This window comes from Pochonia chlamydosporia, chromosome 4 (genome assembly GCF_001653235.2).
Source record: "Pochonia chlamydosporia 170 chromosome 4, whole genome shotgun sequence".
Lineage (NCBI taxonomy): Eukaryota > Fungi > Ascomycota > Sordariomycetes > Hypocreales > Clavicipitaceae > Pochonia > Pochonia chlamydosporia.
This window is the reverse complement of record NC_035793.1, coordinates 2,775,512-2,801,581: the sequence shown is the minus strand read 5'-3', so window position 1 is coordinate 2,801,581 and position 26,070 is coordinate 2,775,512. Positions and strand designations below refer to the sequence as shown.

The 26,070-nt window shown below is 50.4% G+C and overlaps 5 protein-coding genes across 5 annotated transcripts; all 5 read left to right on the top strand.

Annotated features, from left to right (window-relative positions):
• Positions 1–4,012: 4,012 nt before the first annotated feature.
• Positions 4,013–5,496, top strand: VFPPC_08263 (guanine nucleotide-binding protein beta subunit; the record flags this gene model as incomplete). Its single annotated transcript, XM_018286999.1, has 5 exons — positions 4,013–4,142; positions 4,273–4,991; positions 5,083–5,172; positions 5,257–5,376; positions 5,476–5,496. 5 exons carry the CDS (start codon positions 4,013–4,015, stop codon positions 5,494–5,496), a joined length of 1,080 nt encoding a protein of 359 aa, XP_018143827.1.
• A 5,993-nt stretch (positions 5,497–11,489) lies between these two features.
• On the top strand, positions 11,490–12,468 carry VFPPC_08261 (phosducin; the record flags this gene model as incomplete). Its single annotated transcript, XM_018286998.1, has 2 exons — positions 11,490–12,116; positions 12,220–12,468. 2 exons carry the CDS (start codon positions 11,490–11,492, stop codon positions 12,466–12,468), a joined length of 876 nt encoding a protein of 291 aa, XP_018143826.1.
• Positions 12,469–15,276: 2,808 nt separating this feature from the next.
• Positions 15,277–16,965, top strand: VFPPC_08260 (hypothetical protein; the record flags this gene model as incomplete). The annotated part of the gene is made up of 1 exon (XM_018286997.1): positions 15,277–16,965. The coding sequence occupies one exon, from the start codon at positions 15,277–15,279 to the stop codon at positions 16,963–16,965; it is 1,689 nt and encodes a 562-aa protein (XP_018143825.1).
• Positions 16,966–18,867: 1,902 nt separating this feature from the next.
• VFPPC_08258 (ran/spi1 binding protein) lies at positions 18,868–20,189 on the top strand (the record flags this gene model as incomplete). Its single annotated transcript, XM_018286995.1, has 5 exons — positions 18,868–18,930; positions 19,188–19,373; positions 19,507–19,765; positions 19,880–20,008; positions 20,095–20,189. 5 exons carry the CDS (start codon positions 18,868–18,870, stop codon positions 20,187–20,189), a joined length of 732 nt encoding a protein of 243 aa, XP_018143823.1.
• Positions 20,190–23,019: 2,830 nt separating this feature from the next.
• On the top strand, positions 23,020–24,221 carry VFPPC_08257 (SAS complex, SAS5 subunit/transcription initiation factor IID, subunit 14; the record flags this gene model as incomplete). The annotated part of the gene is made up of 5 exons (XM_018286994.1): positions 23,020–23,093; positions 23,310–23,458; positions 23,550–23,939; positions 24,054–24,121; positions 24,198–24,221. The coding sequence occupies 5 exons, from the start codon at positions 23,020–23,022 to the stop codon at positions 24,219–24,221; spliced, it is 705 nt and encodes a 234-aa protein (XP_018143822.1).
• Positions 24,222–26,070: the final 1,849 nt, after the last annotated feature.

Genomic DNA, 26,070 nt, shown 5'->3' with positions numbered 1-26,070 from the left:
CTTCGTCTTGTGTGGGCTGTGACAGGAGGCGACTCGTAGATGTTGGACGTTGAATGGCGTGCCAGATTGCTAATACCAGACTCCAGGTTGACTTTGCTCAGTGCCACCATCGGACCTTTGCGCTCCAGACAGAACCATTATGTCAGGAACCCTTGCCAGTATTCGACAGTTCCGAGTGACCTGGTCAGCTCGTCTTGCTGTGGCTGTCGACAAGCACCAGTACCCCCTGTGTAAGCACTCACAACGGGTTCAACATGGCTGACAGGGCTGCAGCTCCTACATACAAAAGTCGCATCACATTTGCCAGTTGCATCTCTGGCGAATCGTCTTGCCGAATCTGACCTCTATTCCTGTTGAGTCCAGCTGGGCTGAGCTGCATATATGTGCCGATTGAATGTGAAGAGTTTTGCTTGTGACACGCGAAGGATGTTCGATACCAAAATATGGCTTTGTAAATGCGGCATGATGTCTGGTTGGCGCGGCAGAGGGTATGGTGTGTGTAGTGCTATAACCTGGCGGCCATGTTATTATTCGATGCCACCAGCGCCTCACTGGTAGGTTGTCAGTCGACAATCAAATGACGCGTCTGGAGCAACAAGTCCGCGAATAACTGACCAACAATCACAACCTCAACCACAACCACCAGTGCCTTGGCCATGGACAGGAGGAGGATGTGAATTTGAATTTGAATTTGAATCAAGCCTGGCAGGGTACAGGTGCCACAGGAGCTCCTTCCATCTCTTTCATTCTGTGGGTCGGGTGGTTGTGTGCTTCTGGAAGGGAAGTAGCGGCCGAGATGATCACGCCCTTGTCGATCATGTCAAAGAGAGAGAGAGACCCTGGATTCCACACGGTACTGATGAGCACCCACGAAAGAAAAGAACTAGACCCATGGATGTGCATATGCTTTGCCATCACGCTTGACGCCAATTCGAACATCATGCTCATGGCCGACATCAACCAGCAGAGATCTTTCCGGTCAATGTCAGGGGCCATACTTGTTTCCTTTGCGGGTGCTGACGCCCAGCACTTGACCATCAACGCACAGCACAAAGGCTTCCGGCCACCAGCACTCCACCTAATATGAATGTTTGAGTTGGATGGAAACGGGAAATTTACAGCGGTCGAACCATCCGACTGATCGATCAAGTGCGATTTGGTGCAATCGACACTGTCCAATCCATCAGGAAGTTGTCCCGAGCATCCTCGTCTAGAATCTGGGCGACCACGGAAATTAGATTCCAAATGGAAGCAACAGGCTTGCCAAATTGCTACTAGAACTGATCTGAGGAATCAGTTGTCTATTGTGCAAACCCGGTCAGCAACCTACAAGCGAATAATAACGACAAGCCTTTGACTCTTTGTTTCGTTTTGTTTGGATCCGATGAAGCAGAATGGCTGCTTCTTCAACAACGCCCAGTGCCAATACAAACATGCGGGCATGTATTTGGTCTGGCATGGCTGATTCCTGGCGGCAACAGCTGGGGCAGCGTCGAGTTGGTCTGCCGGGCTCAAATGCCACAATCGCTAATGTCGTTTACGTGGGGGTTCAATTGAGCAGTTGAGCGTGGCCGTGAGGCTCAAAACAATTTGATCAACACCCGGACGGGGGAGTTGAAACCATCAAAAAAGACATGGCCCAGTTTGACAGCCTTCTTGCTTCAATTTTTGTGGTTGAGCCTTCCAGCGTTGCCATCCCCAGACAAGGAAACTGGTTCTGCCAACTGTCATCCTGCCTTCCGATCATGATTGGCATGGAAATCAATTTAAATATCCGATTTTCTTGATGAAGCACTCTTCAGGTACTGAATACCGCGCAGTATTCCTGTTCCGGGTACTACGCAATTTACAAATGGCATGGTTCGATGGTCAACACACTCGGAAGCCCGTAGACGTGTCGATAACGTTCTGCAAAAAGCTCCAGCAATGAACTTGCCCCCCCTTGTTGGGGTCATCGCATACCCAAATGGGACAGCCAATGCGATCAGGATGTCAAGATGGTGCCAAGGAAATATATTACAAGGGATGCTGGGAAAGGACGGAGGCGCCTGTGGTCTGGTGTAGCCATGCCCCTGGTCGACGTTGACAGCTTGCACCCGCTCCATCGCATCAACAACGGAGCTGGTGCTTGGGACGAGACTGTTGATGGACTACTTCAGCTGTACCGGTGCAGTATTACGCCATACATTTACAGTCGACAGTGTGTTCTTGGATTCGCCAAACACCAGACTCATTGGCACCTCTGGACCGGTAGCTCCAGCCATTTTCCTTTGGAGATGAGGCAAAGCATCATGTGCATACTTCCCTGACATATAAGAGTCAAAGTGGTGCAGTGCAGTTGAGCCACATCTCCATTTCCATCGCTAGGCTTCGTGGCGGCCAATTTCAATCGGCCACCGCACCGCAACGCACCACTTCCTGCCTCTAAACAAGAACAAGCAAACGCCTTCCTGTACTGCGCCGTACCGAGGAACAAGTAATAAATCACAGCACTGCGGACGCCGCCTCTAGATGACCATCAACTACTTCCATTCGTAGCCACAAGGTGCCAAACCAGGCATAGCCAAGCCATGAACCACACTGAGTTGCACCGACCCTCCCAAGACTCAAGTTCTCTCTCTGGCTTGTCTAGATGCTGCAGGTGAGGTCGCAAGGAGACAATTTCTGGTTGGTTTTTTGATGTGGATTGATGGCCTGCAAGCTGATGAAATTTGGTGCGTCGAAGCGCCTCAGAAAGAGCTGGGAGCAGCACCAGACTTGTTTGATGAATGTGCCTGGTCTTGGTCTGGTTGTTTGGTGGATGTCAACTGGTCGGTCGACTCCATGTCGTACTTGACGCCTTCTGGTACCGGATTGTACTTGGCAGTGCTTTTTTTCTGCGTCGATTTGCCTTGTATCCAACAGTGAGTTTGTGCGTCCGAATTGCTCAGATCGAACGTAAATGGCTCTCTCATCCATCCTTTACTATTATGATGTGGAATTGTATGACAATTGACGGTCATGCCTACGTGCAATACGTCAGTACTTGAAGCCTTGGTGTTCCCGTTGTCATTGCATTGCATCGTTGCCGAGACCAGCCTGCAACCAAGACGTCCAGCTTCTTCAGCCCAGTTGAGGCTTCAATTGCTCTCCATTCCCTGTCACTCTCCCGTTCAGTGCAGTGCAGCTCAGCTATTGTGTATCGAGTCTCCCGTTCAATCTCTCCGCGTGCTCTCTCGATCTCGTGTCGTATCGTCTTGCTCGTTCAACTGGCCTCTTGTCGCACTTACGTAGCTCGACCAACTGCTGACAGGAGCTTGAGCCACACTCGGGACAAGACTTGACAACATTAAACAGAAACAGAGCACCAAATTGACAATACCGCGAGCCAGGCTACTCGGCCAGTCCATGACCACTTCCACCGCCTCTAGCTGGTCACACCGGAGTCATCGACCGACATCATATCAAGCTTGGCCGAATTGGCTGACTGCTCAGGTGGTTGCTATTACTCGCTCTTCCTTTGGTGGTGCTTGTGTTCGTGCTGGCTGTGGTTCTGGTCCTGCTACTGCTGCCACCTCGACTAGCTCAACCCCAGCCAACCACCCCCCCCCCCTTCTCTTCGTCCCCGTCTGGTCCGTCCCCATCTCCGTCCAACCCAATCCCGCTCGCTCCAGTCACTTTCACCACCACAAACCAAGCCAGACCAGACCAGACCAGACCCCGTCCAGAAGTCCCAAGTCCCAAGCCCAGTCCCAGTTGTCCCAGCCCCAGCCCCAGCCGATTCCCAATCCTGTCCCGGTCCTGTCTGGTCCTGTCTGGTCTTGTCCTGCTCCCACCCCCCTGGCCAGGCCTCAATCAGCCAGTCACTCTCTGCTCTGTCAACCTCCTCTCCTTTGCTCCTCCGCCTCTCCACACCCATCTCGACAATCTCATCGCTGGACGACGCTCCTTTTGACCATCCTCCTCCCGACTCCCGGCCACGACCATCCTCCCCTCCCCGCCTGTTTCGCCTCCATCATCAGCGTCATTCACGATGAATTCGCAGGGTGCCAACGATGTGTCCCCCGAGGCCATGCAATCGCGGATTCAGCAGGCGCGTCGCGAGGCAGAAACACTGAAGGATCGCATCAAGAGGAAGAAGGATGAGCTGTGCGACACCAGCCGTATGTGCTCAATTGACCAACATGGCCGTCATCATGTCCATCATGACCATCATGACCCCCGGCCGTCTCGTCATCCCATTCATCCTTGAGCCTCGGAATTTGGCTAACATGTCTCTTCCTCCCTATCTAGTTCGAGTCGTGGCACAACAGGCGCACGAGCCTATCCCCAGAAACCAGCTTATGAAGGCGAAGCGCACCCTCAAAGGCCATTTGGCCAAGATTTACGCTATGCACTGGTCGACCGACCGCAGACATCTCGTCTCTGCCTCGCAAGATGGAAAACTCATCATTTGGGATGCCTACACCACCAACAAAGTCCATGCCATCCCCTTGCGGTCATCATGGGTCATGACCTGCGCCTATGCCCCCAGCGGAAACTTCGTGGCCTGCGGTGGTCTCGACAACATTTGCTCCATCTACAACCTGAACCAGCAGCGAGACGGTCCCACACGTGTAGCCCGGGAGCTGTCCGGTCACGCTGGCTACTTGTCCTGCTGCCGATTTATCAACGACCGCAGCATCCTGACCTCATCTGGCGACATGACCTGCATGAAGTGGGACATCGAAACCGGCCAAAAGGTTACCGAGTTTGCCGATCATCTTGGCGACGTCATGAGCATTAGCCTCAATCCTACAAATCAAAACACCTTCATCTCTGGTGCCTGCGATGCCTTCGCCAAGTTGTGGGATATTCGGGCTGGCAAAGCCGTCCAGACGTTTGCTGGCCACGAATCAGACATCAATGCTATTCAATTCTTCCCCGACGGACACTCCTTCGTAACCGGCTCCGACGATGCCACCTGCCGCCTCTTTGATATCCGAGCAGACCGCGAGTTGAACGTCTACGGGGTAAGTTGATGCTGTCGCTCTTTCGTTTTACCTCCCTCTTTTATTGCATTCGCTTTCTACGGCTACATCATCTAACCACTTTCTCATACAGTCCGAATCCATCCTCTGTGGCATCACTTCCGTCGCAACATCGGTATCTGGACGGCTGTTGTTTGCTGGCTATGACGACTTCGAATGCAAGGTATGGAATGCTAGCAATCATCTCGACATGTGGATCCGCACGCGCATGAAGAGAGCTTGGGATGCTAATTGCCTTTTTGTTTAGGTTTGGGATGTTACCCGAGGCGAGAAGGTTGGCTCGCTTGTGGGCCACGAAAACCGTGTGAGCTGTTTGGGAGTGAGCAACGACGGCATTAGCTTGTGCACGGGTTCATGGGATTCGTTGGTAAGTGTCTCTCTGGACAATCGTGTGGCTGCAACACCAGTCTCGTTGTCGAGTGCTATCAACGCAGTGTTTGTCGGGAAAGCTAACAGCAATGCGTAGTTGAAAATCTGGGCCTACTAAATGAAAGTCGTCCTCAACATCAATGGATGTCCTGCCTGGACAAGCCAACCCACCCAGTACTACAACGACGACTTCTTTAAACATATGCATTAGAACGACGATATTGCCCATCAAATTTCGGAGAAACCGATTACGCTCATCTAGCATGCGAGTACTGGCGTACGCAGGACGAAGTGACGAAACGTACCTTCTCATATTTTACTCTATTTGGCTCTTTTTGTTTGTCACAGAAAAAGAACACATCCACCCAACTACGGCACAGGGGCGGATATTTCCAGCGACAGACCCCAGACTGACAGTCAGCTACTTACCAGTGGTAGTGGTCTGTGGAAAGAGCAAGCTGACTGACGCGATACCTCACTTTTCCTTGTCTTTTTGTCCATTTTTTTGTTACTTAACCCTTTTTCTCTTTTCCTTTTTTTAAAATTTTTTCTTACTCTGCGATCTGAAGGATTCTCTGCACTATAAGTTTCCGTTTTCCCTGACCAACTCTCGGGTTTGTTGGTGATTAGGCGGTTGTATTACTTCACGGTTTTCCATGTCCACAATAGCCTCTCTGTTTGTGTTTCCTGCTCTCTTCGCGCGGCAATTTTGCTACACACTGGGTCATCTGGGGCGGAAGACGGGGGTTGGGAGAACGGAGCGACGGGAGCAAAAACAAAACACAACGGCAAAGGCACACCGAAAAAAGATGCAAATATAAAAAAACAGGTTACAGAGAACCCGGGAAGGTTGTGGGGGGCGCAGTTTGGTCAGCCGTTGGTCTGAGGAGGGAGATAAAGAGGCTATACCAGGAACTACCAGACCTCGAGATAATACACTATGATGATCCAATTTAAATAATAATGCGGCCTGGAGATTTCTGTTTGTGTGCGCATGTCTTCTTGCTTTGTATACTGTTCTACTACCATGCCGAGCATTGGATGCTCGATTTGCGCATCTGTATCCCACGACTTGAGGTCCAACATGGTTAAATGGCATGCGATGGGAAGAACGTCCAGCCCTTTGGGCCCTGTCATCGAGATATCGTGGCATCTTTGGGTTTGCTTGTTGCATGGGTATCCATTTTGTGAGCAACGCAAAAACGGGAGGATACCGTGTAGGGTAGCACACGGCTAACAATCACCATACACTTGCTTGAGAATCCGTCTCTAGGGAAAACATTGGGTTGATTTTGTCTTCTCAGTCTGCCAATTGCGATAATTTCAACTGTATGTCTAATGTCAAATGCCGAAAGATTGAATGGCGCCGAAACGATCGAGGTTTGTGACGACAGAGTCATGGCAGGGATCGGCTACAGATGGGAGGCACGGATGTAAAATGTTTCCGATGTATGATCGTTTCCGGTGCGGCTAGAATCGTACGTGGAAGGGGTTTCAAGGGCCGGAGCTGAATTGTATCAAACGGTGGGTGGGAAGTATACAAACGGAGAGCAAGGTTGAACGCCAGTAGGGGTTTGGGATATCAAGGCCGTTTTTTGACATGACATGTCGTCAAGCTACTATCGGTACAGGGAGATTTCCTTCAACATGACACGGGCCAAGCCAACGGTTTCCAATGGGTGGTTTCTAAATGTTGACCTCGTGTCAGTGTTGTTTGGTACATTGACACCTGAAAATCCTGACCGGGTAGCATTGACTCGTGTCCGTTCCCGGCTCTGTGGTTTCAGGGCGACGCCAAGTTTTCGTAATACGCGTCCCAATGGAGGACGAAGAAGGAAAATGTTGGTCTAAAATTGTACCCGCGGTCTTTGATTGGAGAGGACGTCTTTGCGAGCTGTAATTTTAAGTATAGACGGACGGACCGGAGGCAGCTGGGCTGGGATGTTACCGATATGTGTGTTGGAGAGGCAGGTGAGTTTTGTATTGATTACACCTGCTGCTGGTTGCGTGGCCTAACTCCTACCAAGACGAGGAGGAAGACTGTTTGTGACTGGAACTGTCGACCTACTTAGGGGTATGTATCTGATGCGGAACGCGCATGTTAGAGGACCCAGGCGTAACTCCAACATTGAAGGCATATCAAGGGAGTATTCGCTGGTGATGCTGGCGTATAAAGCGCAAGACCAACTATCCCATCTCCTCATCTAAGCAGGTCAAGTCCGAGATGGCATTCCTACCAAATTCGACACGGGATCCTTGTCAAACAACTGATTACGTGGCCAAGCTTGTACGGCGGCCTGGTTTACGGTGTAGTTTGCGCAAAGCTGTCGTATTCGTGTCACTTTTGTATGTATTTCCTGGATTTTCAAGTACTTTGTGTATCATGCGTTCTGTTCTGCTATTTGTTGAGATTCTGAAGCAAAAACTTTTGATCCTGATAGTATAGACATGGCCTCCTTGAGCATTCTGGCGTCTTTCCATTTAGCAAAATAAGTTTGAAAGACACAATTGAGGTCGGCGGGCGTCTGTTAACATGAGCAACGTGAATAGAGGTACTTGATATCCCAACTTCTATCGCCATTGTAGCGTGATGCCAACGCCTGGGTTTTCCCCCCGGAAGCAGCGATTCAACAAAGCCGTCACTGGCCTCTGCTACTTTATCGTCGGTCAATGCCAGGCGTTCGTCGTTTGGGGTCAAGCCGTTGGTCATAGTCGTAACGGGCTCCTGATTACCTAGGTAGTGTACGACGCACCGCCCAGAGAAAGCAGATATCGCCAAAGGTGAGATACCACCGCATCAGTCCAGTATTGTGATGTGCCAAGAGCCTGAAGGAAGATATCAGTGGTTGCTGCGCTTCACCTGTCCACCATGCTGCAATGCATCGCGTCAACAGCTCTGGCTTCAGATATGTCGAGACTTGATTTTGTAAATTGAGACTGCTAATGTAGGGGAATGTTTAGGGGTACGCAAGTTTTGCATCAGCTATGGAGGTTGCAAGGTCGAGGAACCAAAGTCATCTCACAAGTCCGGACTCTTGGGTAGAACAAATACTGTACGCATTCCATAACATTGACACTGTGCGGCACTGTTATTTTGGGAAAGAGCGTGGGAAGAGAGGAAATGCAACCCATGTCTGAACAGAACAATAATATTACCGACTATAAACCTTCAATCTGGGTGCATGGAAGTGAGAATAAAGAAACGAAATTGTCCGACATCATCCAAGTCCACAAGGCACCCAGTTTGCATTTACACCGGTGCCCGATGGATCGCATATTTTTGGGCCGCATGCAAGCATTGGACAAAAAGACCGGATTCTCGCTCCATGTGATGATGATGGCATGTCCCAGACTCTTTGTTCAGTGAGTGCTTCTAACAACTCCTTCCATTCACGGGATCCTCTGGTCAAGCCAGAGTAAAAAAAATAACCCACGATACCCACTGAAGTGGCATTGCATTGCATGCTGCACCTTGTCCTGGACCCTGCCACCCGACATCAGGCGGGTTGCACGGAGTAGTCAAACAGATATGTGCAATCCTGTCCTTTGACGTGTGTTGGCTAATTACACTTCGTGGATGCAAGGCGCCGACAGCTGACATCAAATGTGCAGTTCAAATACTTGACGCTTTGACATTGATGTCTCATGGGCTTCCGAACAAAGAACTCGTGCTCTTGGCGACAAACAATTGTCTCTGGAACGGTTACATTAAGAAAAAAACGTGGCTGAAAGGCAGGAATAGAACACGGGTCGAATTTCGTATTATTACCATTCGAAATGCTATTACTCCGCAGCATCGACGCTATATTCATGCGTTGTTCAGCATGTGAAGAGCCAGCTTAAAACTACGCCGGCGATGGGCTCTAGTCAGCATTAGAACGAGCGAACCAAAACTCCCATGGCCAAGCCAAAGCCACACGCTGACTGGGTCAGTGCCGGTTCCTTCAGCGCCTGCGGTAGTTGTGAAGATCGCAATTTGGTGCCTGCACGCATGGGTTGAAGTCTGGTTTGTCTGGGGGCATTGAAAGGAAGGTCTGGCGGAGATGCTTGTCGACCCGCGTGGCTCCAAGGGTCAGAAGTCAGAACATGCGGCTGGAGCCCAGCGGTGACGGTGACGGTGATGGTGACGGTGACTCGAAACTTGCGTTTTTTTCAGTTGACCGTTCAGTACTCCGTACTCTACTCCGTACCACCGAGAAGGTACTCCGTACGGTGGTTGATTGTTCTATTTGAGGAGTGCGTGTTTGCAGATGAGACACGTTTGATTGTCGATCAACTACTCCAGGCGGCTTGGTGGCATTTGTGTCAAATACATTCGCATGTATGGCTTTGCTGAATCGTGATTGGAGAGGGATGGCTGTCCAGCCAAGGCACAACAAGCACACCAATTTGGGGATTTGTTTACTTTGACTTTAGAAATTCTGCACGCCATGTTTTGTGTGGTTGGCAGAGGAGAGTTGAGCTTCCTTTTGTGGGAAATGCATCAGAGCAGACACCCTTCGGTTCGGACATGTTTGGAACACACCAGAAACCATCGCGGAGCCAACCACAGCTGCGAGAGGGCAGGAATCAGGATTGTGGCTGCTGCTCGCCTGCTTGATGCATACAGAGTCCTTCTTGCACGGAGTCTCTTCATGCCAAGAAACATTTAGGCGTTGACGTGACTTTGACGGCTGCCAAACACACCCGACAGTATCAATACTTTGACGCTTTTGCCGGGAGGCACTGACATCAAAGTAATTTGATTTCCATGTCAGACATGGCGCGGCACCACCGTTGGACCTCAAACGCGGGTGGGGGCTTCGTCCATGTATGATGTCGCACAAAGTAGGGCCAGACAGCATCATGACTGTTGGTGGTCACTTTGAGATTGTGAGAGATTGCCAGAGATTGCCTGATGATAATAATACTCCGTCATGTTGTCGGCAGATTATTCCTTGATTTACGGGACCCCCAGCCTTCATGCCCGCATCATGGACTAGACTTCCCGTTTGGTCAAGAGACCTGACTTGACCTGAGAACCTCCCCCTGCATCGCATCGCATCGCATCGCACCGCATCGCACCGCATGGCATCACGTCGCATCACATCCATCCTGTTTGCCTGTTCATCAATGGACCTCGATTCTGCGTCGACACACCTTGGCAGACACCTTGACACCCAAAGTGTCGTTCAAATGCCTTGAATGCCCAACCCCTGGCTGGCAAAATCGCCTTAGCCTCGACGCCACAACGTGCCCGTGGACTTCTTGGAGCCCATCATCCCCTGTTGCCCCTGAGACCCTAGTCAGACTGCTTGACTGTGACTGTTCACCAGGCACATGAACACATTTTGGGTCGATCTGGGATTGCCAACTTTTGTCTGGTTGGTTTTCTTCCATTACGCCGTGAGATGAGCAGCCCGCCTTCGGCCAGCCCCACGGCTGAGCGCGGCCAAACTAAAGTTCCCCCACCTCAACAACGTTCTCGACGTCTTCTCGAGTCGGCGCCACCGCGATAGCGGCGTCTCACTCCTTGGTTGACCAGACCTTTTTTCTCGACACCTCCTTGCCAACTGGTTGCAAGGCGACGACATCAAACCAGGGGTTCTTTCTTTCGTCTTTCCGGGATTCTCGACTCTTGTCCCACGCTGACTTGAGCGCTGCTTTGTGCCCAGTCTATTAGTTACGGAACAGCGGGAGAACATACCTCCCACATCGCACCTCGACTCGCACACACACGCACACCCACACACACACAAGCACACACTCTCTTTCCAGAGCTTGTTTCCTCCCTCTCAAGTTGCCAAGTCTGGAATCCTGAACCAGCCGTGTGCATTGAGCATCCAGCGCCTCCATCCCCTGCTCCACTTCTTCGAGAATATCATCCGATACCTTGTACAGGTGCTTGCGCCTGCCCTTTGCCCTCCCACCTCGCGGCAGTTCCGAAGGCAACTTGTGACTTGTGCTTGAAACTGCCCCAGTCACAGTCACAGTCCCAGTCCTAGTCGCTGCTCTCCTGCTGCTGGCTGTTGGTGCCCTTGGTGCCTTTGGTGCTGATACAGCCATACAAAAGACCAGCCGCCTCCCACCTACTCGGTCGACCGGTTCGCCTGGTCTTCTTCCCTTCCCACCATGGCCACGACTGCTGCCCAAGACGAATACAACGATCTCATCTCCAAGAATACGGCCCGAGAGACTCTCCATCCAGACGATCGTGACGACCACGAACTTTCTCAGCAAGACGACGACCTCGACGAAGAAGCAACATATCGCAACGCCAAGATCGACGCAGCCATGCGCGTGCCTACCGGTGCTTCGGAGCTCAAGCTTCCCCCAGCGTCGTTTGACAGCGGACGGTCAACCGGTGTTAAAGGTGTCATTGCCGACGCCAGAAGCTTCGAAACCGCTCGCAAGAGCAAGTGGATGGACAGGGCCAAATCTGCTCGCCAGAGTATACTTGGTCTGGCGGGCGTTTCTCAAAACGGCGGGGGCAAGGTTGGAAGCAAGAGTGAAAGTGAGACGGACGACGATACAATCAGTGCGGCTGGCTCAGACGAAGAGTCCTTCCTACAGCAATGGCGAGAGAGCCGGCGACGAGAATTGGAAAATGAGATGAATAGAGCCGTGCGAACAAGACGGACCAGTCCGAGTGTGCGGGTGTATGGAAGATTGGACGAGGTCGATGCCTTGGGCTACCTCGATGCTATTGAGAAGGTCAGCAGAGAGACCAAGGTTGTTGTGTTTGTCTATGATCACGAGGTATGCGTGCCCTTTTTTCATACCAGTCTTATCTTTTTTATTGTCTACGACTTGCTATGCGAGGCCGAGGCTTTGGTATCTTGCACTAACAACCTTGGCATAGTGCGACGTTTCTGCTACTATCGAGTCGGCCATCTTGCCCCTTGTCAAGTCCCACACGACAATACATTTTGTCAAGGTGCATTACGAGGAAATAGAATTTGACAATGCCGCTGTCCCATCAATTCTTGCATACCACAACCAGGGCGACCTCTTCGCTAATTTAACGGGTATCATTGAAATGATGCCTGACGAAGAGTCATTCGGCACCAACCAACTCAAGGCGCTGTTGGAGAAACACCAGGTGTTGTAAAATACCTGCTACCCTTTGCCTAAACCATAAAGTCCGGTAGTATCCGCCCTCAGCAGCTTGGGTGTTTCCTTCTTCATGATACCCCTCTTCTCTAATATTCGACTCTGGACGTCTGGCCAGCCTGGACCTCATTTTATTCCGACGCGAAATAGGCGACTCAGCTGACGTTGATACATTGATGGCTTCGCGTCTGTGTATGAGAACACATTGCGATATTGTACCACTACTCTCTTTTTCTTTTCTTAATTTTTAGTTCCTATTTTTCTTCCCTTTTCCGTTTGCCTGGTTTTAAATTGACACAGTCATGGAGTTACGGATGGACATGCAAATACACGGCGGTGGTATATACTTGGGAATATAAGGGACGACGAACGACGGCCTGAAATTGATGACAGTAGAGTGTGACTCCTCACCATGAACCGGTTGTGTCAGTCTGCCGATTAGGCGTTTGATAGGTTGATAGATCCCAACAGGACGCCTCGCGATCGGGCGAGTGTAATGAAAATAAGTTTGACCACATTATGTTTGTTACAGCCGTTAGTGTGTTTGATTGTGTGTATGTAAAGCACGAGAGTGAGTGTGGGCAAGATGCTCAGTTTTCACTGATTTGGCATCGTCAAGTATTTCCTTGACGGCTCTCCATGTTCCGGATATTTGGTTGTCATTTTTGTTACCATGCCCTATCCAGAAAGGATTAAGAGATATCTGACTGGTAAAGGCTAGGTCGTGACACTCTCATGTTAGGTGGTGAGGAATGCCTCGTATACCACATGAGGCGATTACGATTGGAACGTGCATATTTATGAGCAATTTAAGTATTCTAGAAAAATGACGGTTGGGAGAATATGCACGCCTCCTTGCATGTTGTCCCAATATCTGCTCATCTTGGCTGTCGGGAGCGCAGAACGAGTGTGTTGTCTGACGTCTGTGTCGTCGATTCCTTTCAAACAGGTCGCGCTAGCAGTCCAAGTGGGTACTTCCCGCCCTCTTCTCCATACTGGAGTGACTTCTTGGGGAAGGTGAGGGTACTTGCCTTGGCTAAAGTTGGCATGCGAGCCTGGAGGCGACCCACTCGTCCGGTATCAATAGGACCCCTGACCCCCAATGTGCATATCAGGATGCCTCATGACCATTCCATGGTTCTCACGGCGAGCTGATATTGGCTGTGTGAGACTGGTAATGCTGTCTAGTATTTTATCCGTTTGGCATTCACGCATGGTAGGTAGCTACGGTGTGCGCTCAACTTACTGCCGGGAGGGATATTCGTGGTTGTGCTCTTTGTAGCCTTCATGCCTGACATGTAGGTACTACGGTATCTGGTGAGAGAAAGACAGACAAGCTGGTTGCGTCTTCACAGCTCCAAATCCCATTTGATGACAAGTCTTCAACGGAATATACTTGCCGTATTGCAAGGAGGGCATGCACCTGGTGAGAGGAGAGGGGCAACATTGAACTCTTCAAAGTTCGCAGGGCTCACTCGGGCAGAGAGCGGCTTTCCTGCCTATTCACAGATGTGCCCCTCTGCCCCTCTGCCCCTCATTCTGGCCAAACTTGAGAAAGTGGCGCCAAGTGGTCTCCATGGATTACGTCTATGCCACCCTTCCCTTTCGTCGAAACAGGTCATGTTGGATTTGTATTAACCGTGTTTGTTGTACTCCGTACATGGCACCAGACCAGACCAGACTGGAACCACCAACCAGCCTTATATGAGAGTACGAAGCACAGTGCAAGTATAATCTGCACTTGGAAGGAAAGACTGACGGACGCGACAAGGCGAGTCGCCTGCCTTGAGTTGGGCGGCCCACGCCACGCTTGCCAGCTGGCAGCTCTCAACTTAGAAAGCTGCGTTCATGCTGACATGGATGCCATATCCCATCTCAAGCAAAGCATCTTGGTCGGCTCGGCTCAGTGCTTTCCTCCCTTCCTTCTCATCATCACAAGCATGCGTGCACCACATCTTCATTTCGTCATCTTGCTGGCTTGCCAACTTTCTCTGTCCGTCAACCCCGAGTAACATTTTGCTCTGTACGACTCCTCACTACCCCTTCCGAGTATTTCGCACCGTGAACCTCCCGACGAATATCAAACACGCCTTCGCCTTATTACCCCACCCTTGTTGTATTCACCCGTACTCCGTACATCCTGTCTGGTTCTGTCTGGGCACCAGAACTTCTTACACCGGACCGGCTTGAACCTCAGGCTGCAGCTACCGCCGTGAACAGGCAACTGTCAGCCTCGGATTATCGCCTGGAAATAACTCGATCTCTCTATCTACTGGACTCGTGGGTGAAGTGCTAGCTAGCTACATGTTGTGGTCAGTTTTCCTAATTCTTATACTCTGCAGTTGATCTTATCACCACGTTCATCCTCTGTCTTCTATCCTTTGCCTCGTCTGCTCCCGCCGTTAACCCCGCCGTCTGTGTGAACTGAAGACGTCTTATCGCCTTCTTGTCGTCGTCTGCACAACCTCCCCCACGCTTTGTGTCACAACCTCTTGTTGTTGTCAAGTCTGTTCTGTTCGACGACCGAGGCTGTCTGTCTCATGGCAGTCTGTGAATCTCTCTTCGTGTGAGACGGTCGAGCTATCGTACTCGTTCTTTCCGCCTCGTTATGGAAAAGCTGCCCACGACTTCTTCGTCCACGCCGCCGCCTGCGAACCGTCGTCATACGCAACCACTTTGTCTAACTCCAAATAGACCACGCTCTCCGTTGGCTGGGTTATCCAACTCGGAACCTTTTCTTCGCTTTCCCCGACCACAAGGAAATAGACGCCTTGCAAACTGGATTTCCACCAGCAATCCAGACATCATGCGGGTGACTACACCAACCGAGGACTCCGCCTTGGCCGAGTCCACCTTTGAGCTGATTAATGGCACCGATGTCGAATCTCACGACGAAAACGAAAATTATACCGAGTCCATATCCGAGTCTGTAGGCTCACTGGACTTTCATCGACCCGATGATGTGCAGTCATTGGCTGGGACTGAACACACACTGGATGACGAATCACTGGTAGATGAGGAAGTAGATATCCTTTCTCATTCTGTTGCACAGAACGAGTCTACTGGTGTACATAATGATGAATCCGAGCTTGCACAACAAGCGTCGGATGGCTCAGAGTCCGAGGAGGAGGCTCGGTCCCGATGTTCTCTTGAATACACACAGCAGAGCCTAAAGACACCTTCCATCTTGACTCCGGAAGCGAGTAAAATTATTGGAAAGGCCCTCGAAACCACAAACAAGGTGGGCACACCCCACGAAAACTACCGATATTGGATGGCAGTGGCCAAAGAGGGAATGTTGCGTACTTGGGAATGTGCCACCGTCGCTACGACGGCAGCCCTACCTGGTCTCGTATTTGCTGTTGCATTCAGTCTTCTCATTTCCATGTTGTACCCTTCAACGGTTGAGTTCAATCAACCTGCGGAAACTATTGTCACTTCTACCATCACAGCGACTACCACCCCTGCTGTGGTCTATACAAAACAGACAACTGCCACTTCTTCAGCCGCAAAACAGACTACATCAGCCAAGGGTATGGGATTGATCCCCGTAAACGACCAAGAATCTGATGAGTGGCTCTTTGGGTCGAAGAAACCAGAAGTTCAGTTTAGCCCTCTGGGTCACGGCGCAATCATGGTGCATGTTGCTTCTGACGTGAAGAGAACATGGCTCAAAAAGAAGAAGAATTGTGTCTCCGTTACGGCGAGCCGCAGCGGCGAAGCCGTCGAAATGGAATTCTATCCTTCTGACGATGGCTTTTTAATCCAATTTCCAAAGAGGGAGGCTCGTGGTGTGGTCAAGCTTCTTCTCGAGGCAACATGCCGACCTGCAGTAACCAAAGCAGTTAAGGTCCACTTTGGCAAAGGTATTATGGAAGAGGCATACGAAATGACAAAGAATTTGGCTCATGATCTTTCCGAGTTCGTCCCTGTAGCTGCTCAGGAGGCAGAACGGTGTCTCGTAGGGGCCAAGAAGTCGATTGGTGCAGTGTCCGATACGGTGGCAAGTGGAGTGGTGACAGTCTCAGACAGCCTAATGGGCAGGATGAAGATGTCAAGCGCGAAGATACACAACCTATTAGAGAATCTTCCGTCATGGTCGGTCAAATACGCAGAAGACGTGGTCAATAAGGTTCCACAATCTCTGGGGGCGATGTACAAGCAGGCTTCAGAAGCCGTGAAATCACATCGCCACGTCAAGGTTGATATTCAGGACGGCATACTTGATGCGCAATTATATTTCCTCAAGACGCGAATTTCAGCCAAGATGTGGTGGCTGAAAGTAACCCGGCAGACGACGGAACACGAGGAATATGGCGAGAAGGCCAAAGCATTCGTGGCGAACAAACGACGTGAGGGCAGGAACCAGATTCGGAAGTCTTTCCGTGATGCCAATGACCAGCGTCAAGTTCGCTTTGGACGACCGAAACGAAGTCGGTGCAAGCAGAACAATCGAAAGGGCCGGGACATACACGTTTGCAAGATGGAGGCGTGAAGGGGATACACGACGGGCTTTTATGCAATGTAGTTGATGATGCCCTGGCGCTGGGACAACTGTGTATTTTGTCTTTTTTCTTTCTTTTTTTAAATAGGTTTATGGGACCTGAACGAGCTGGAGTTTTCTGGTCATGATTGAGTTATCGAGGATTAGTTTCAGACGCTGTCGATATGAGGGTTTGGGGGCTTAGCCGCATTTCTTTTATAGCAAATAAGGATATCCAATGGCTTGTGAGACTACAATGTAGAGCTTGTGTGACATGCAAGAGCATGACAATCAATCCAAATACTGGAGTGGTATTGGGAGATGGGTGAAGGGTCTGGTTCTGGGCTGGCGAGTCGGGCATTGTGGTCTGATGACGTGATGCCTTCATGCTCAAGTGCTACGATGTGCACAAGGCAAGCCCCGCAATTCCGTTTGCCGGTATAGTTTGTCTGGGCAAGCACGCTTCAAACTTGACTCTCGTCCTAGTTTGGTGGTTTTGGTCAAGATGTGGTAAAGGCGGTGAGACAGCCTGCCGTTAGGAACGTGTGATTTAGCCTGGTGGCACTTATCAAGACGTAGGGGGGCCTTGGGTGGATGGCACCTTGCCGGGTTTTCAGTTTGAAGACTTTTGAATTCTTGGATCTTCTTGTTTGCATGTTGGTGGACTTGCATCAGTGATTGACCTGAAGCACCAGATCATAGATACCTACCTAGATACCTACATATGTAGGTAGGCAGCGATTTCACTGCGATGGGCTACATACGTACGTGCTTGAGTAAAATAGAAGGATTACGCCATGTGTGCCAGGACCTGTTGCCTGTGATGTGTATGATGTATATGGGATGAATCTGATACCGGCTGCAAAGAGCTTGGCTTGCTATATCAGCGGCAAGCTTGAGAGTGGTAGATCAACATGCGCAAGAATCGGTCGATTTGCAGCGCCTGAGCCGAGCTGTGCTGTGCTGTCCGAATCGACACCGTCCAGTCCAAATTCAATCTAGGAAGTGAGATCATCAACTGACAATTGAAAATACCACTATCTGTGGCACTATCTGTGGCACTCTTCCAAAATAAATGAATGGTGTCATTTCCTTGCATGGGGAAAGACAATATACATGTATTCTGCGTCAGTGGAAGAGAGCGGTAGGTCAGTGGGTTATTTGACTGCTAGATGATGGCCGTGCACAAGTATTAGATTGAATAAGCAGGTATCCGGCGTTGGTGTTTATTGCGGTTGTTGTTGAAGTTGGGTGCCGAGCGTTGCCTGTATTCTCCTGTGAGCTTGACATTTTGACATCTTGACAAAGAAAGGCGGTATCGGTCCAGTTCCTGTCCACCTGAGGTACTTCGGCACCTGGCCCAGGGGCGACTGGCTGGACGAAGGAGGGGAGGACAAGGGCAAGGGAGGAGGAAACGAGGGGCAACTTGCAAAGAAAAAGCAAGCTCTTTCGAACGCACTTAAACCCTTGCCTGCTTGCTTGACCTTTGCTTTGACACCAACCACTGCATGTCAACGCCGCCCACTTGCCACAGTCTTTTGCTGCCTCTACCGACCGTTTCTTGTTCCAAACCTTTGTCTCATTCACTTGTAATTCACTACAGAACGAGAGCAACATGTGAGTATCATTCTTTTTAAAAAACTTCCTCCTCCTCACCTCTTGGTCGATACAAAGGGGACCCGTTTTCTTTGGTGGGGCAAAACCCGAAAATGACCAGCGGCTTTGGCTGGCTGGCTGGCAATCCTGGCTGGAGGGGTAAATCAAATAACAAATCTGCGGTGGGCACGGTTTTTTGGGCTTGTTCTGGCCTTGACTGATTTACTTACCTTTGCACCTTGCAAGCATCTAGTTTCCCCTATTTTCAAGTAATCTTCAACTTTTTCTCGTCAACGATACCGCTTGCGAAGAATCAAAATGTCTGGCGCTGAGAACACCGAACCCAAGGTCGAGGAGACCAAGCCCGCCGAGACCACCGAGGTATGACTTGCCTTGTTTTGTCCCGACGCAAGTTTGCTTTACGAAGCTATTTTGTTGTATCCCACGCCGAAGCCGTTGCTACTTCGATGGAGATTGGGGCCGTTGATTGCTCGAGCTTCGCCACGGCTCACTGCGCGCCGACATCTCCTGCATTCGTAATGGCATGGCGTTCATACCGTGGGCTGAATCTGATCGCGCTCTGATGCTTGCTTGTGAAGCACCTTTTCGTTCCTGTGATGCTAACATCCTGTGACTAGGTTACCGGTTCCGCTTCCGCCCCCGCCCCTGCTGCCGCCGATGAGAAGCCTGTGACCTCTTCGGCCGTGTTCTCCATGTTTGGAGGCGGCGCCAAGAAGGAGAAGAAGGAGGAGGATGAGGACCGTGGTGATAACTCTGGCAGCGCCAAGGCCCAGCGTGACGCCGCGAAGGCTGAGGGTGGTGAGGTAAGTTTTGCGCGTTGAACACGAATGTGCGGGAGTCTCGATGGCTGTTCTGGCACCGAAAGATGCCTGGACAGTGATCGCGACTCCCAGCACGGAGGCACGGAAAGAAAGGCACTAACCGCATGTACTACAGGAGGAGGCTCCCGAGAGCGAGGACGTCCACTTCGAGCCCGTCATCAAGCTCACCGAAAAGGTCGAGACCAAGACTAACGAGGAGTCCGAGGAGCAGCTCTTCAAGATGCGCGCAAAGCTGTTCAAGTTCTCCAAGGAGTCTAGCGAGTGGAAGGAGCGCGGAACTGGTGATGTCCGCCTTCTCAAGCACAAAGAGAACGGCAAGACCAGACTGGTTATGCGACGTGACAAGACCCTCAAGGTCTGCGCTAACCACTACAGTACGTTTTGAGTTTGGTCCCCAGCTGGCTGCGCGCGCACATTCGTACATGAGTTGCGGATGGGCATATCTGTTGTTCAGGAATTAGAGTGACTGACCCGTCATGTCTCATTAGTTGTGCCCGAGATGAAACTTTCCCCCAATGTTGGCTCTGACCGCAGCTGGGTGTGGAATGCCGCCGCCGATGTCAGTGAAGGCGAGCCCGAGGCTTGCACCCTGGCCATTCGCTTTGCCAACTCTGAGAGTACGTGTTTTCCTGTGTTCAACCAGGACTAGGTTTCATTGCAAAAATGGCGGATGATGTATTTTCTAACTCGTTTGCTCTACTAGATGCCAACCTCTTCAAGGATGCTTTCTTGAAGGCGCAGAAGGAAAACGAGGTGATCTTTGGCAAAGAGGGAGGTGAGGCCAACAAGCCTGAATAGGTGGCCAGACGCTGAGCAATGTGAAATTTATCATGGATTCCTGCATTTTTTTGCATTGCGGTCCGTGAACTACGAAGAGATGCTGCTCTCTGCCACCAAACCTGAAATCACTCTGCAACAACCCAACCCCCTTTCCCCCGTTTTTAAATCATTTACCCCATCGTCACATCAGCGTTTAGTGTCATCTCAGCAGCGAAGTAATTGCATCCTTGAAGTAACGCCCTCAGTAACGAATCCAACCCGACAAAATCTACAACGGGAGCCCATCTCGGCGGATTTTGTTTCACCCACTGTTCACTGAATGGAGAGGGCCTTTTCCTTTCAGCAAGGTGGAGGAGAAAGGTGAATGGTCAGTGCCTGGGTTGAGGATCAGAGAATGTGGGCGGGAAATTGGGACCACCTCTTGCTGTGGTGTATATTTTTGTTTTGCTCCCAAGCAAGGCTAGCAATTGGTAGATAGCATTTCAGAAGCATCAGGTCACAACACAAAGTAATGAATAAAAAGTCAAATCAAAAGCTGTACGTGCTGCACCGTACTTAGTCTTCGAACAATGAATGTGGTTGGGCCAGGTTGTCGCCCGTAAAGCGATGTATGGATTACCAATAACAACATTGACGTCGAGAGCAACTGGACAGTGATTGTTGATTCGAAGGGCTGCCTGCTGTGTCAATTGTATGTGCCCCGTCCGTTGCCGTACTGCACATGAACGAGCTTGAGGTCTGGTGGGTACTTTGAACTTGAAAGGAAGGACAATGCAGAGGGAGACTCGGGCAGGCAGCCATGAACATGTCAAGCTGGTATGACATCTGGTCAATGGAGTGTGTGGCGACTGGCGAGATATTGACGGAGAAGGAGACGGAGATGGGACCAGACTGGATGAACATTGAGTGGGCAGACCAGGGCAGGGCAAGGCACTGGCACTGGCACTGGCACTAGACGTCCAGTAACTGCACAGGTCTCTGGTCTGGTGGGTTCCAAGTTCCCCGTGCAGGTCAAGGTCCATGCCAGTCTGGTGGCAATGGTACAATGGGGCATTTGGTTGGGATGAAATGGGCCTCGGAGCCCTGCAGTGTTCTAAGTTTAATCTTCCGGCCCATTCCAGTCTGGTGCCAGCCAGGGCAGGACCAGGCCACATGCAGGCAGCTCAGAGCCTCCAGTTCGGCACCAAACAGGCAACTGGTTGAGAGAAGGCGGCCACTTCAGTTGAGTTGAGCGCTCCAGACTGGCCTGGCTCAAGTGCTCGATCAAACAGCAGATTCTGAACTGCACCAGCAAAAATCAGACCAACCCAGACTGCCGAGCTGATCATACCAGGCCAGACATGGACCACATGCAGACCGGACTTGACCAGAGCAGACCAACCTGACCACCCACCCATTTGCCCATCACTGATCACAGCCCTTTTTTTGCCCAACTCTCACAACCACCACACAAACGGACGGGCAGACAGACCAGACAGGACTGACTGACTGACTGACTTGCGCCGACTGGTGCGGACACGAACACAGACGCACACAAGACCACAAGACAGACATTGACACCTTTTTGTCGCCAACCCGATCCTCCGACTCCCGTCCTCCACATCGTGTCGTGTCGCATCGCATCCTCGGACGTATTCGCTCCATCCATCCAACCATCCGTCCATCCATCGCAATTGACTACCGTCCAGTAACTATATTATAATACCGTGACGCGATTCCGCCCTCTTAATTCATCCCTCGATTGGATCGCACCACCTACAGCTCTTGCTTTCTCTTTTGTTTTCTTTCCTCTTCTTGCTCTTTTCCTATTCCATTCTGTCTGTCCTTCAATTGCCTTTACTAGCTTGAAACTTGGCCATCTATTTTTTTTCTTCTCCCTGTCCGGTCGGTTCTGTGACACCCGAGACCGAAAGAGCTGGGAAGATAAACAAGCCGGAAAAGCTTCAAATCGAATCGTTTTATTTTTGCTTCAAGGAGATTTGGGTAGTAAACAGTCGCCAATATGTTGGTAGAGGTAGGTGTAGCCTTTTTTTTCTTTTCTTCCCTACTTTGCTTGTCTGCCACGCTCTCGACAGCCCCCTTCACTTCCGGGCGGCGGCATCGGTCGTCTGCAGCAAAATTGTTTTGCACTCCACCAATACCCTATTACCTTTCCCCCTTGTCCCCGTGTTCTTGTTGGACAAGCACTTGTTTAAATGGATGAGAGAGGGGAGACGAGAGATGGGAGGACAAGAAACGTCGCGAACGGCTTTGGCAGCCATGCCTGGGAAAGATGTACGAGAAGGAACCCGAAAACCCGGCACTTAGGTGTAGGACTTCAGACGAACATTTGACAAGCCGATAAAAGAAGAACAAGAACACGCGAGAAAGGCGGACTGGGAAGAAACTGCGAGCGAGTCAAGGCTATTATTCACTGCCATGCCTTGCCGGCTGCAAACGACTGTTGACTTGGTCTTTCTGCCTGCCCGGCCAGCCGGCGAACACGTCTGACAGGCGACCTTGATTGTGGCCGACGATTTGTTCGATGCGCATTTCTGCTGTGACTTGAACTGGCTGCTCGTGTTTATTGAGCCTAGGCTCGCTCACGACTTTTTGCATTGGTCCCTTTCTTCATCTTGTACTTGTTTACTGTCCCCCGCCCGTTGTCGCATGACTTCTGATGCTTCGCGAGAAGCTTCACTCTACTATTGGTTTCCCTGCTTTGCCGCTGCCTTTCATTTTGGGTTTTCCTATTCACATCCAACGCGAAACTTTTTGCCCGGATTTTTGGCAATCCACCAAATCAAAATCAGCCCCCCCCGAAACCAACAATACTTCCTGTCGTTGGCGAAAATCATCACACACAACCATGCCGCCTCGGACGAGGAAGAATGCTAACGATTTGAAGAGGAAAGTTAAGGTCGTCACCGAACAACATGTCATGTAAGCAAATGCCCACGATTTCCACCTTTCATCCGCCTGCCCGAGTATCGAACCGATGAATAAACCACAACACTATCTTGGGACGAGGCAAGATGTCATGGCCTTTGAACCATGCGAGCCATGTGAACCAAGTCATGGACGGATAAATACCGCCAGAACGAGAAATTCTGTTACACGCCTCTTGTGAGAAGATGCTAATTGATGGCTATGTGATAGTGACAAGCCTTCTCCAGTGGAGGAGTTTCCTATGAGAGAATGGAGTCTGAAATTGCACCTGTTGGACGAAGAAGGCAACGAGCGACCTGCCGACGTGTTTACCAAGGTCGTCTACAACTTGCACCCGACCTTTGAGAATCCCACCCAAAGTGCGTTGTCACCGATTCACCTCTTACTCTACCAGAGTCTGCTATTCTACGATCTGAACATGTGCTAACCGCCACGCTTTTTTCTCTTCAGCCTTTACCAAACCCCCATTCCTCTGTAGCAACGAAGGGTGGGGTGAGTTTGAAATAAGCATCGATTGCTACACGACTGAGAAGACGAAACTGGCTCCTATTATCCACGACTTGAACTTCCTGCAGGAGAGGTACGAGGCCACACACACAGTGACCTTCAAGAACCCATCGCAAGCTTTGCAGGAAAGATTGCGCGAAACTGGCCCGCTACCCAACGACGATGAGCGCCAAAAGAAGAAGAGCGTCGCAAGCAAGAAGGGCGGTCAAAAATACGACTATGAGAAGATTGCTGAGGCACTGGAAAAGCTCGACGAGGAGGATTTGCTGCGCGTCATTCAGCTCATTAATGAGAACAAGGGACCGGATACCTACATACGGAGTGATGTTGAAGGTGAGTTCTCATACATCCCCCGCCTTACTTTTGCTTTGTTCACGCCGAGGAGTGTGTACAGAGTTGTTGATGTTTGAAATGCGTATGAGCTAATAGATGATGACCTCACTAAAGCCGGAGAGTTTTCTATTGACTTGTATACAATGCCGGATTTGCTGACAACAAAATTGTGGGAACATCTGGTACGTTTATGCTTGTGTCTCACGACTCCCAGAATGCCAAGGAGGACGAGTGTCGGGTGGCTAACAGATGTCATAGTCAAAGAAGGGACTGGTTAATTAAACGACTTGGTGTATTTTGCTTAGTGCTTCCCGTCAAGACTGGAGCTGCAAGGCAAGGAACAGACCAACCTCTGGCACAAAGAGCAAAGCCGGACCCTGGAATTTCTCGGCAGTGTATGGAAAGATATGTCTGGTGCGTCACAATTGATGGTATCAAACGCTGTCTTGTTGTCGAGTCGCCAACTGCCCAGGAATCAGAAGAGAGGCTGGCATCTTGTCAAGACGGTGAAGGGACGAGGAAGAAACCTTGTTGGTCGGATGGGACGGGAAGGGGAGGGAAGGGGAGGGCGACCTCAATGTACGGTGTAGAAAGGGCGTGAACACGGGTACGGGTAATTTGTTTTCTAATTTTGATAGGTTCTCGTAAATGCGGATTGGGAATGGATAGCTGTTGACAGTCTCAACTCGATATTGTTCAAATGTCGTATCTCTAGTAGAGTGTTCAGGACGAATATGAAGTTGGGGACGTAGAATTTGTAAACCCGCTGGTCATACTCAGCATCAGTAAGTGCTCCTTGATGCCAGGCTGCATCCGAGGCACATAGATTAGAACCCGGATGATAGTCTCGGTCTATAGGCTGGGGCTGGATGTTGGCGGTTTGCAACGATCTGTCAGTTTCCCCATGACAAGTTACATTGCTGGCCATGGACATCCAGTGTATTAGTATTTGGCCTGGCAGCAGTGGACTTTGAAGCCGGCATGGTGTTTCCCTGGTTCACCCAGTTCCAAAGCAACAAGCTATAGTGATGGTTTATGCTCGCCTAGTGAACGCCCCGGGATACCAAACGTAATGATCGTTGATATATTCAAAATTCGGCGCGAATGCCGCTGCCAGAAAGCAATTCACAATACAACGACGCATGCCACCATATTCCACAGCTCATAAGTAGTAATGCAATGCTATTTCTGTCTCGTAGCCCACATCTACTTAACATGTTATGCATGATGTAGTAGCTACATCTTCATTGGTGCATCCAAGCCACGAGGTCACATCTTATGCTGATGGTCTTTGCGTTTCAACTTGAGTGATTGAACGGTGTTCATCACGGGGCCATGCCATATTTGCCGCTGTTGGTTTGTATTTCGGGCATGACCTGCTTTACAATTTGGTGATTCAGTCAAGATGTAGGTGTATCTTTACGATTGGACACAGTGCCATCACACGGCGTGCTCAAAGCAGTAATGAACATGGTAGTTTATCTGATTCTTCGTATATCGTCAAGTTGATGGACGGGTCTTGCTGTTGGGGTGTCATGACGCAGATAGCCGAAGCAGCCGACGGCTGACAAACCTTTCAACGTGGAAGCAGATGGTGTACGTGGCACCAGATACAATGGCCAGGGAGGGAGTGTATTTGTGTGAGCAGGTTGTCGTATGATTGCTATCAGGGCTAAATATAGACCAAGTGGGAATATCGCATGGAATTGATGCCATCGGTCCAGGAACGGTTGTTCATGGTCCGTTTGAAGGCTAAGTTTAGTACACCTAATACTTGGTGGTACTTATCTATACACCAAGCAGCATGGCAGGTATCTGGAATGTAGCAACTTCGACCACGTTTTTCTTTGCCACATAATCGTGATACAAAGCAAGGTCCAGCACTTGTACACATTTGATCATTCTTCGTGCACGAGCATAGCTGAAGCACCGAACTTGAGACAAGGGGCATGCCAAGGTTTGGAAGAGGAATGGGTCTTTCTTCTAATGGAAACTGATGTGCATGGCATGGTGAGAAGTACTCTATAGTCATGGGGGACGCATTGCATTGTGAGCCTATTTGTTAATCGGTGGAAGAGGAATCGGGTATGGTTCTCGAATGGGGCGATAGGCTCAGGGGGTTGTTGATGCC